Here is an 11,246-nt window from a genome sequence, read left to right as displayed (position 1 = left end):
AAAATAAAAATAATATATATATATTATTTTTAAATTCAATTTAAATATACATAAAAAAGGCAGATCTAAGATTCAGGACGGTGCATTTTATTATTAGATACTGATTAATTTTCAATATTCATTGATTTCTTTACACCGTACCCTTTTAAAAGGCACATTTATGTTTATATTATTTTTATTAAATTTATTTCTTTGTAGGAGTAAGATTAAATTTAATCTTACTTTTATATTGATTTTTAAGTCAGGTATGTATATAATAAGAACTTATACATAACTTACATTGTTTCTCCATGGCAACAAAAATGTCCAATTGAAAAATACTTTTGATCAAAAGAAATTTTATAAATTAATTTTATTGTTGCTTACAACCATCTTTCACTCTGCGTTTATGCTTTTCTTCATGAGATTGAGATGGTGATTGCATTTGATTTCTTCGTTGTCCTTGTATAGGCATATAACATGGGACATCGTCATTCAAAAGTTCTTGTGGTGGGGTAGGTAATACATATGTAGGGCTTACTGAACTGCTTGAGCTATTTGAAGTATTTTTATGCACATTTCCATTATATGTAGGATCAATAATTGTTGCCACATTTTGCACTTCCCTCAAATTTTCTATAGAATCATCTAATGTCTGTATTTCTTCAGGATCAGGATATTGTGGATAATTTAACGTTTGCTGTACTCTAGTCTTATTTTGCATACTTATTAATTCCAACCTATCAGGCCGTTGAGGTTTTTCTATAAGACTTTGTTCTTCTAATTCTTGAAGTTGCTGTCGTTCCAGCTTCCTTTGTCTTGCCCTTTGCCTTGCTTTTCTTATTTTTGCACGTTCCTTTTCTTGAAGCATTCGTGCTAGTTCAGCATCTTGTGCTTCCATAGCAATTTTCTGATCTAATAGTAATTGGTTATTAATGGGACTATCATGGTTATCTATAATATTTTCTTCTTCTTGTTGCAGCTTTCTTGCTAGTTCCTTCATTTAAAAAACAGATGAAAATGAAATTATGGTAATGAATATTATGGATATAGAATTAGGATATGTTTAGAAATACTTCATCTTTTTCTTCTTGAATGTGTCGTTCAATTTCAAGCTGTGCAGCTTCATCATCCAACCTTAATTGCAACCTCATTTGTTCTTGCAATTCCCGTTCTCTTTGTCTTTCTTCTCTTTCCAAGGATAATGCAATCTGTCTTGCAACAAGAGCGTCCCTTTCCTCTCTAAATGCAAAAATGTTTCAATCTAAAATAAATAATTGGAGGATAAAATTGAGAATGTAAATACTAACTGTTGCTGAATATAGGATTGGTATCTGAGTGTTTCAAGCTCTTGTTCAACTTTTGCTCTTGGTAAGTCCTCTCTAACTTGTGCATTGCGAACTTTGTTACTAGTGTAATGCTCCCTAACTATAAAATATAGTATAATAAATACAATAACAAGTAAAATCAACAATATTTTATAAATAATTTTATAATACTCTTACTTTCTTCGTCTTGAAGGCGATACGCTAGAGCTCCATCTTCATGTACTAACCATTCACGACATACTGTACGTTATTAAATGGGAAATTATTAAAGATATCAAACTAATAAATAATTCTAACTAGTAATAACAAAAGACATTTAGAAAAGAGATTATATACCTTCGTTTACTCGGCCGGCCTTTGGCAGTGTATCCGAGCTTAATACAGATTTCGCCATTTCTTGCTGAATAATTGCTGTCTTGCGAAAGGATATTTGTTTCAGCTAACTTTCTTGTTTACAACCACCTTACGGAAGACATACGTTGTTTTCTCTCCATCTTGAATAGCAATGAATATTATACAGTCATGTGTTAGTGCTGTTCCCAACTTGTGCATTTCTCCTTTCATAGTGTGTGTAAGAACGTTCATAGTACATTGAAGACGTAGTACGAGACAAGAGTACACACATGACCGACACACTTTCGTCTTAACTGAATATACTTCACTGAATATAATTAGTGACTATGCTACTGTTCATAAATTTCAAACAATTTTGATAATGATATTTAATGCTGCTTAATAGTTATTTAGTATTAATAGTTGGCTATTAAATCTCTGTATATTTTTCGTTTCGATGATAATGTTGAAATTGGAACAATAGTAGAAATTAAGTTCATAAAAAAATTGTTTTCAAAACTATTAGGTTAAATCTATTACTACATCATGTCAGATTGCTATGTCGTAGTAACAGTAATAATGGTAGTGCCTCTAGTAAGAGTAGTACATTGGTAGTAAAGTGAGTGTACTCACGTTGAACGTTAAAACTACTGAGAAGTGGGTAGTAGAGTTTTTTGCATTAGTGTCACTTTCAAATTTAACAATACCATCTGTTCGGATAAACTGTTCGCACATAATAAAAAGGAATGATAAATTTGTCTATTTAATGTATATCTTAACTAATTGTTCTAATAATATTGTTCATTATTTGTAATTTAAATTATATTAATGAAAGAAGTTGCTGTATATGAATCAAAGTGTAGCTTATCTAAGCAAACTATATATTATAGGAATTATTTAAGCGGCTGTTCAATTAACCAAGAGATTTTCGTATAAGTTATATTACGGCTTGGTTAAGAAGAAACTTTTTTTTACATGAAGTAAACATGATTTGAGATTGTTGATTGAATTATGCATATTTTTAGCATATGTATTAATGAGACTAACTTCGTACACGATTCTTTAAAATGTAAAAGTTTTCAATGAAATTTTCGTCTCCAAATAACGATAAATTAAATACGTATAATATTGATAACAAGATATAATAATTTTAACTAATTATGAAAATTTATTTTATCGACAATATTATAATAAAAATTATTTTAATTTTATTATTTTATTATTTAAAGACTATTGAATAATGTTAATACTTCGTCGTTATGTTTGTTTTAGATGTGGATACCTTATTGATTGGAATTTTTATTGAATATACATAAATTATATAATCACCGAGTATAATAAACAAATTTTATTATTTCTTTTCAATTTCCTTTATATATATTTTTTACAATAATATTTAATTAGATTTTATATTAAAAATTATATCTTACACTTTTTCATTATATAGCAACTTTTAAAATATCTCTCAATGTCAAACCTCAGTTTTCGAAAATATGTATTATAGATTTTCAACTCAGTTATTTCAAATGGATCATTCGGATAAATATTATCTTGTTTTCATTGTTATAATTATTTATTTTTAATACAATTTTTTTAAGGAATGTAGAAAAGCGTTTAAAAGAATAAATAGACTTCGTGCAATAAGTAAGAATTAACAATTGCTTTAATTCGCGCTGTGAAATTAAATTTCGATTGAAAATCTGGTATTTATATCTTTTTTTCTTCATTTCGTTATTTCATTACCGTTTGTACAGAATTGTAGCATTATTATATCATTATTATTCTAAATATTTATCATAGTACAACTGTTTTCCCTTTTTACCCCAAAATAAATGTCTAGACTTCAAAATGAAATCATCATCACTGCTTATAATTTCATAGTATATCTTCTACTAATATTTCTTTCTCTTCCACTATTTTATAATAATTAGTATCAAGTTTTTTAAGGTGCGAAAACAATACAGTTGCAGAAAAAGTAAAATTCGGAAAATCTTATTAAGAATTCTATGTATCTACAAAATGTATTGACGTGTTTTTCCAAAGAGTATACGTTGCCGATTAATTTTAAATGTTAGACTAGTTTTAAATATAAAGTAGTTTCAGGTATTAATAGTTGGTAGTTAGAAAGTCACCGGTATTTCTGATTTCGATGATTTTTAAATATGTTATAAAAATTAACAGTTTGAACAATTTTTAATGAAGTTCTAGATTGATTAGGCTCTCACCGATTTGTATGATATATTAAAAGAATCAAATTTTTGATAATTTTTTCTTTTACTATATTCTTGGGTTGGTTTTAGTTTCTGAGGTATTAGAAAAATACCATTTGAGTCAAAACAATGTAGAAACCATTAGTTGTTGAAAAATTTGAAAAAATGATCAATTAGAATAGGATTAAAGTATTTCTCTTATCTTTTTTGAGTACAGAGCATTATTGCAGTAGATGGATTAACGCGTGAAAAAAGTCGGTACTGAATCTCAGTTTATCAAGATCAAGTAATTAATTATTTTACATATAGATGTTACTAATCATTTTTTTCTCGTGTTAATTAAACTGGCGTAGAGCCGCACTCGCACCTTCCAGCGAGGACTGGAGAAATAAACCAACCCTAATCTAATTAACCATTTTTCTAAATTTTTTGGCTACTAATAGTTTACAAGCTAATAATGGCTTCAGGGGGAGGACGGTACAAATAATCTGCCGAAGGACAGATATTAATGGTTCGTATGATTTGATGATTCGCCATGTAGTGAGCATACAAACTGTTTGCTTTCGTCTCACGAATGCACACGTGTGAGGAAAATTTAATGCATTAGAAGTAATCTTTTGTTGTTAATATCTCAGAAAATACGATCGACCGCCAATTTTTTTCAAAGAAAAAGATTTGAAATAATTTCAAGATCATCAAAATTAGTGAGGTCCTAACAGTTTGATAATTGTACTCCTTTTTATGTTCCCCAATCTACAGATATTTCTTCTTAATACTAAAATATAGAATTTAAAAAAAAAGACGAAGAAATATAAATTGATTTATATGTAAGTCACTAAAGTAAACTTTTACTTTTAGAATTATACAAATTTTGGAAATAAATGTAATAAATCTTATTTCAACTTTTAAATTGTAATTTAATGTTTCCAAATGTTTGATTGAATGTAATGCCAATAAAATGGAAGTAAATTATTTTAGCAATGTGAAATATATATAATATGATGTTATAATTAATAATATAATACATGTCATTATTTAAATAATAACTAAACAAATTTTATTTTTAATTTTTTTAATTGTTAAAATTATTGAAAAATGCCTTAAAAAATAGAAAATCGTATAACTGAAAAGAAAGTATTAGGGTATTTAATGTTAAACAGTAAGTAAAATGTGTACAAAGTATGATTAAATATAATTTTTATTAATTTTTGAATAAATTTTCTTGATTTTTATGAAAAAGTAGTAACTTTATTGTTAAACATTCAATTGATTTTGTTTAGTTACAATATATTTTATTCTTTAATAAGTATAATATTAGTATCTGTACAAATAGGATCGATCGTTTGTAAAAAAATGAAATTTAATTTTTCACATTATTTACTGTTACTTTTCAAATACAAAAGATAACGCGGTTTACAATTCGCGAAATTTGTATAGCACAAAAAAATAATATTCGCAAAGTTTATGGAGAACTGTATTATTTAACTTTATTCACAACTTATAGTGAATTGAGGTTAAGAATTAACTCGAATTAATTTTCGATAGGAATGGTGAATTATTTAAATAAGAGAAAACTTATATAAACTTAAAAAAATGCTGTGTTATGATGGGAAACTCAGTATTTTTTGTTTTATCAGTGCTGGTTTAATTGCAATTCTATTAGAAATAATATTAAGGTTAGAATTTAACGTTCTTCAAGCATATATCAATAAAATTTGGCTCGCTCATTTATTTCAGTATGGATTTTTAAATATATTTTTACTTCTTGGATTTCGTGGCTTCTCTTATCAGGTATTTAAAATACTATTATTATATTAGCTTATGGAAATTATTATTTATATTTATGGAAATTATTAAGGCACTGAATACTTATATTTAACAGGTAGCTGTAAGAGCAGTTTTCTTAGGATATGTTTTTGGTATTGGAAGTGTTGTGTCCTTTATTGCACCATCTTCCTGGCAGATGTTTGGAATATATATTACCGTACTTGCGATGTTTCATTATTCAGAATTTTTAAGCATAGCTTGGATAAATCCATCTACTCTTTCCATTGATAGTTTTATTTTAAATCATAGCATATCTTATGGAGTGGCAGCATGCTCCAGTTGGATAGAATTTATTGCAGAAAGGCAATATTTTCCTGTGATGAAAGAACCTTCTTTTATATCATATTTTGGGTTAATACTATGCATTTGTGGAGAGCTTTTGAGAAAACTGGCAATGTTTACTGCCAAACACAACTTTAACCATATTGTACAGAGTGAAAAGTTGGACAACCATGAATTGATTACCTATGGTGTTTATAAAATTTGTAGGCATCCTAGTTATGTGGGCTGGTTTTACTGGTCTATAGGAACACAGGTAATAATCTTTGATGTTAAGCAATATTTTATTGTAACACTGCCAATAATTTTTGTATTTATATCTGTAGCTAATACTTCAAAATCCATTTTGTCTCTTTGCATACACTGTGGTATCGTGGAAGTTCTTCCATGATCGTATTTTAATTGAAGAAATCACATTGCTTAATTTCTTTGGATATGACTACGTAAAATATCAGAAAGAAGTTGGTACAGGACTGCCTTTTATATCTGGCTATAAATTGAATTTATAGCAGCCAGTATGCGTTTAAAATACTCATACTGTGTTAATTTCTCAGGTGTATTTTTAATATTATTTATATTAATATTCTCTTTTATTGTATTGTAAATAGTAAAGAAGTAGTTAAGAAAGGTGTTCTTAACAAAATTATATTTATTGTCCCATTTCATTTTGAAGAATTATTCATATAACAATAAACTACACTTTCATGTATGATTACTTTCAGTTGGATTATACATTTCTTTTTATACTTATACTTATTATATTTATGTGTATATATAGACATAATGTAGAATAAAAAAATGCTGTAACTAACATTTGCATTGACATTCAGAAAGCATTCATTCGATGTTGAATAATAGCAAGGTTCTATAGATTCAAGCGTCATACTTACAATTTTGTTATGTCTGTACATGATCATTTACAATATCTTAATATCAATAAAGCTGTTTGTTATATTAATGTAAAAATCAAACTTATTTCAACAAAATATGGCCTATTTATTTTATTTCTTTGTGAAACCAAAGAATAGATTTAGATTAAAACTACTGAGACAACATGTTTTACAAGAATTATGTTATTGCATTTTGTTTGTTATACAAATCTAGAAATGTCCATAATTGATTAGTATATGGGAGAATCTGCATTTCTTAATTGACAATTTAATAGGCAGACATATCAATTAAAAAAATGGAACAATAATATGACATTATTTTATGAATAAATAAATAATAATAATATGTAAGTACATCTTTTGTCATAACTTTCATTTGTTCCATACTTATTTTTCTTAATTGGATTGTAATTATTATTGATAATATGATATTTCCTTTGACAAACAGTGGTTATATAGAATGTAAGAAAACGCTAAAATTTTGGAGACTAGTTATAATTATTTACATCTTTTGACATATTTTTATCGAATATAAATCTTAGAACTAGCAACACATCTTACTAGCACCGTATTTTAACTATGTCAATATATGTAAGTAACTTTATTTCATTAATATCACATAAATGGAGACCAAAGTGTTTTGATAACAACAAAAAAATGATGTAGAAGTCATTAAATGGATATTAGTAGGGCCTATCATTGGTCCAGGTAAATGCTGAAACAAAAATATTACTCTGGAATATAAGTTTTTAGTTTTGTATATTGAAAGTAGGACCTTTTCTTCAATTCGGACAATTTGTTACAATATTGCAACTGAGATCACAAAAGTTAATAGAACCATTGCTAATATTTGTTGAGATAAAAATCGATGAAAGATATGGGGAATTAACGAATCAAATAATGGCAGTGAAAACTTATAATATAATATAATATTATTGTATTTATTTCCAGTCGACCCAACGTTCATATTTTGAACGTGATAGTTAATTAAAAAATATAAAATAAAAAATAAATAAATAAGAAAAAGTGGTAAATGAAAAAAAGATCTATCGTATTTTGTACAAACAAAGTACCGTATAAAATGTAGTTAATTCGGTTATAAAATGTTATCAGAAACATATTCTATGCATGTACAGATATAAAACTGTTTATGTATCATTTGCCGCGGTTACTTTTACAATACAACTAATAAATATTCCTTAACATAAATAAATTTCTTCTATATCTTTCTGAATTCCAAGGTCACCTCATCTCGGAAGTCTATCGTCCAAATAACTATGAAATAAAAAGAAATAGAAAAGAAAATAGTTATCAAGATATTAGTAATCCTTAATTATAAAATATCACTAATGATTTACCTTGCTCACAATGTCAATGAAGCATTAAACAATTTACAAATTGGATTAATTCCGCGCGTTACCACTGAATACGCGTTTCTTCATTATTAAATGCGCTATTTATGAAGGAACACATACTCATTTAATAAATAACACTTAACTCAATATACATTTCATTGCATTTATAGTGTCTATGCATAATACTGTGAAAAGCACGCTTTGCTCTCTAACATCCATAGTAAAGGCAAGCAGATTTTGAAGTAGGATTAATAACGAGTAATGTTTGATACTATAAGTGGCTAAATTTGCCGCTGGTTTTGGGTGGATTATATTCACAGGAGGTGGAGGAATAAATGCGTCGAAGATATCTGTATCTGCATTTGTAAATACCAAGGAAGAGGGGATCCACCTTGCTCTAAGCAGCATGAAAAATTAATAGTCCATTTATATAATTTTCATGACCTTTTCCTAATACAATAATAAAAAATTATTTCATTTACCTAGTACACGGTGAAACATTTTTCCCTCTTATAGCTTTTTCCCCAATATCTATGGCTCCAGAATCTTGCACCTCCATGGTATAAATGCAGCCAGAAAATCCTTCTTGGTATTTTCCATAAGTCATTGCATAATCAGGCACTCCCCCTAGGTATACACTACCTCTAGTATTTAGATCTTGCTGTGTTCCATAACTGGCACCACTCTCCATGTGTTCACCATTTAATTCAATGCTACCATCACTTCCCTGGCGTTTTAAAATTATTCTGTGTCTTTCTCCATCATCTACTTTTTGTGCAGTGACGCGGATTACTACTGGGCCAGTGCCTAAATCATATTGATACTCTACATAGCTGGAAAAACAAAAAATCAATTAAATATTTATTCTAAAAGCAGTCAAATATTTTTCGATTAAGTAATCATATTTCTTTCAATTAGTACTTATGAATGTATTTGCTTTACAATCACTTATTCAAAAATTATTGTATTTAATTAAAACCGATTACCCATCAACCACGGCAAGAGCCATATAGTGATCAGGATTTAAATCATTTGGTGTTTGTCCATGCCACATAATTAGTCCTCTAGTTTTGTTTGTTGAAATTTCAAAGCCCAACACTTCACGCTCCTCTTCGTGTGTCATTACAGACTTATCCAACTCTAACCAGCCATTTCCTTTGAACGCAACATCATATGTTATCTCTGTCACTGGAAAATAAAAAAAAATTAATGAAATTATAGTATGTCATACTATGACATATCAATTCTTTGAAATATTTACATTTTTCACAATTCTGCCCATTGTAACCTAGTTGACAGTCACATTTATAAGATCCATGGAGATCTGTACAGGTGCCTGCATTTCTACAGGGAAGAAGCAGTTCACATTGCTTTAGGATATTTTCACAGTTTCTGCCCACATAACCATATTCACAAGTACATGAATAATCATATGAATCAGTACTCTGGCACATTCCGTGAATGCAAGGTTTTAAGGCACAAGGATCATAGGGAGTCGTCGTAGACGGTGAAGTAGTGATTACAGTAGTCAACTTGGTTTGATTAGGATGCAAAACGTTGCAGTCGTCTATATTTGTAGAGTCTATAGCTGACTTTAATATATCCACATTTGCTGAAGACACTCCAAGCTAAGAACATAATGAAATATGTTTTATTCAGGTACCTTTCATAAAAATTTTCCGGAAAGTTCACGATGAACTTACATCACTAATACAACCATGAAAAGTTCTGTTCACAGCAACATTTTTGTTCACTATAATTCTTCTTCGATCTACACCTCCAAGGTAAAGGGGTGTATTGAGTGTCATCGTGCGGGAAATTCCAGGAGACTTGCCTCCTATTGTAGGTTCTCCATTTATAGTTAAATTCCCTTCCCTGAATTCTCTACTTATAGAGACATGCGTCCACACACCAGGTTGGAGAATATGGTTTGATCTAATGATTGCCAAACCGGAACCAATATCGTACCGAAACTCGATGCATTTATCCTTGATTATTAACGCCACGAAGTCTCCAAGTCCTTCATCACTTTGGGCGCAATACATCAGGATGCCATCCTTGTTATCCAGAGGATTGAAGTTTAAAGCTATTTTCAACCTACGATAACATATAACATATTGAAGCAACTTTGTTACTTGAATAATAGGTATAAGAGTTAGTTCCTGTTAGTGGGAGAAATATTACAGTTAATGGATAAATTATGAAAAAATGAGGAGACAAACAAGTTTTCTTTTGCTGTGTAACTTACCTTTTGAATGTTCATGAACCGCGAAGATGGGTAATCAGCAAAATGAATATTTAATTCAGCAAATATCCTGTTAAATCAATTTTTATTTGCATCTCAAGACATATATTTATACTTATAGCATCGCTCGAAGCCCGCCGAATACATATAAACGGTCATTCTGGCCCTAGAAACACACCACTTCTGGCACATACACCAAACAGGTTCTTACAAAATAAGTACAAACATTTTAAGATGTGCCTGATTTTAGATGTGTGTATGTGTTTGTGTGTATGCTTAGTACACAAGTCACATATAATGCCACAAGACTAACAATTCTTTTAATAAGCTCTTGATACTACTGTAAAATGCATTTTTCTTTTGGCAGTGACCTAATCAATAGCTTATTTTAAACAATAATTAAAATATCTAACACGATGCGTTAAAATGTATTATTCCAAAAGCTGTACAAAAAACCCTTTACAGTCCACAGGACAAATTGAAAGTCATCTTAATGAAAAAAGGTTCTATCAACAAAAATTGTCCTTGAAATATGTTGCTATAAAAAGAGGTCTGTAAAGGGTCATTATATGAAAAATATATTGACTGATATTCTAATATTACAGCACCATGAGGTTCATTCCAAGGAACTACTCGCTATACAGGCTCCAACATAATTATCTATGACACATATGAGGCAGACACAAAGAAAAAATCTAATTGTAAATAAAATTCTTATAAAAAAAATATATAATATACATATACATATATATAAATAAATATAAATATATATATTTATATATATTATATATAAATAAATA

General features: G+C 28.7%; 3 protein-coding genes across 4 annotated transcripts; 1 reads left to right on the top strand and 2 right to left on the bottom strand.

The window, feature by feature from the left end:
- Window positions 1-352: 352 nt before the first annotated feature.
- Window positions 353-2,323, bottom strand: LOC108553982 (coiled-coil domain-containing protein 50). Of its 2 annotated transcripts, XM_017909083.1 has the most exons (6): window positions 2,274-2,323; window positions 1,644-1,801; window positions 1,485-1,547; window positions 1,290-1,407; window positions 1,056-1,221; window positions 353-976 (listed from the first exon to the last, which is right to left on the bottom strand). In XM_017909083.1, exons 2-6 carry the CDS (start codon window positions 1,699-1,701, stop codon window positions 353-355), a joined length of 1,029 nt encoding a protein of 342 aa, XP_017764572.1. In that variant the 5' UTR covers window positions 1,702-1,801; window positions 2,274-2,323. The 2 variants fall into 2 exon arrangements, with proteins under 2 accessions (XP_017764572.1, XP_017764571.1); XM_017909082.1 differs by lacking the exon at window positions 2,274-2,323 and having other exon boundaries at window positions 1,644-1,852.
- Window positions 2,324-5,443: 3,120 nt separating this feature from the next.
- On the top strand, window positions 5,444-6,465 carry ste14 (isoprenylcysteine carboxylmethyltransferase ste14). Its single transcript, XM_017909087.1, has 3 exons — window positions 5,444-5,641; window positions 5,733-6,212; window positions 6,283-6,465. Exons 1-3 carry the CDS (start codon window positions 5,444-5,446, stop codon window positions 6,463-6,465), a joined length of 861 nt encoding a protein of 286 aa, XP_017764576.1.
- A 1,548-nt stretch (window positions 6,466-8,013) lies between these two features.
- LOC108553989 (basement membrane-specific heparan sulfate proteoglycan core protein-like) lies at window positions 8,014-10,905 on the bottom strand. The gene is made up of 7 exons (XM_017909108.1): window positions 10,450-10,905; window positions 9,905-10,298; window positions 9,463-9,829; window positions 9,188-9,389; window positions 8,684-9,034; window positions 8,205-8,598; window positions 8,014-8,121 (listed from the first exon to the last, which is right to left on the bottom strand). Exons 2-6 carry the CDS (start codon window positions 10,244-10,246, stop codon window positions 8,340-8,342), a joined length of 1,521 nt encoding a protein of 506 aa, XP_017764597.1. The 5' UTR covers window positions 10,247-10,298; window positions 10,450-10,905; the 3' UTR covers window positions 8,014-8,121; window positions 8,205-8,339.
- Between the last annotated feature and the right edge of the window lie 341 nt (window positions 10,906-11,246).

The sequence above is a fragment of the Eufriesea mexicana genome, unplaced genomic scaffold, assembly GCF_001483705.2.
Source record: "Eufriesea mexicana isolate 0111107269 unplaced genomic scaffold, ASM148370v2 scaffold14589, whole genome shotgun sequence".
NCBI classification, from domain to species: Eukaryota; Metazoa; Arthropoda; class Insecta; order Hymenoptera; family Apidae; genus Eufriesea; species Eufriesea mexicana.
This window is presented reverse-complemented; position numbering and strand designations above follow the sequence as displayed.

What these genes read in the sequence shown, in the direction of transcription:
- LOC108553982 (XM_017909083.1), bottom strand. Translation starts at nt 1,701, where the DNA reads ATGGCGAAATCTGTATTAAGCTCGGATACACTGCCAAAGGCCGGCCGA. An exon ending in GGCCGGCCGAGTAAACGAAG is followed by an intron (nt 1,548 to 1,643) that starts GTATATAATCTC and finishes AATAACGTACAG; the next exon opens with TATGTCGTGAATGGTTAGTA. An exon ending in CAATCCTATATTCAGCAACA is followed by an intron (nt 1,222 to 1,289) that starts GTTAGTATTTAC and finishes TTTTGCATTTAG; the next exon opens with AGAGGAAAGGGACGCTCTTG.
- ste14 (XM_017909087.1), top strand. Translation starts at nt 5,444, where the DNA reads ATGCTGTGTTATGATGGGAAACTCAGTATTTTTTGTTTTATCAGTGCT. An exon ending in TTCGTGGCTTCTCTTATCAG is followed by an intron (nt 5,642 to 5,732) that starts GTATTTAAAATA and finishes TATATTTAACAG; the next exon opens with GTAGCTGTAAGAGCAGTTTT. An exon ending in ACTGGTCTATAGGAACACAG is followed by an intron (nt 6,213 to 6,282) that starts GTAATAATCTTT and finishes TTATATCTGTAG; the next exon opens with CTAATACTTCAAAATCCATT.
- LOC108553989 (XM_017909108.1), bottom strand. Translation starts at nt 10,246, where the DNA reads ATGTATTGCGCCCAAAGTGATGAAGGACTTGGAGACTTCGTGGCGTTA. An exon ending in TTCATGGTTGTATTAGTGAT is followed by an intron (nt 9,830 to 9,904) that starts GTAAGTTCATCG and finishes TTATGTTCTTAG; the next exon opens with CTTGGAGTGTCTTCAGCAAA. An exon ending in TGGGCAGAATTGTGAAAAAT is followed by an intron (nt 9,390 to 9,462) that starts GTAAATATTTCA and finishes TTTATTTTCCAG; the next exon opens with TGACAGAGATAACATATGAT.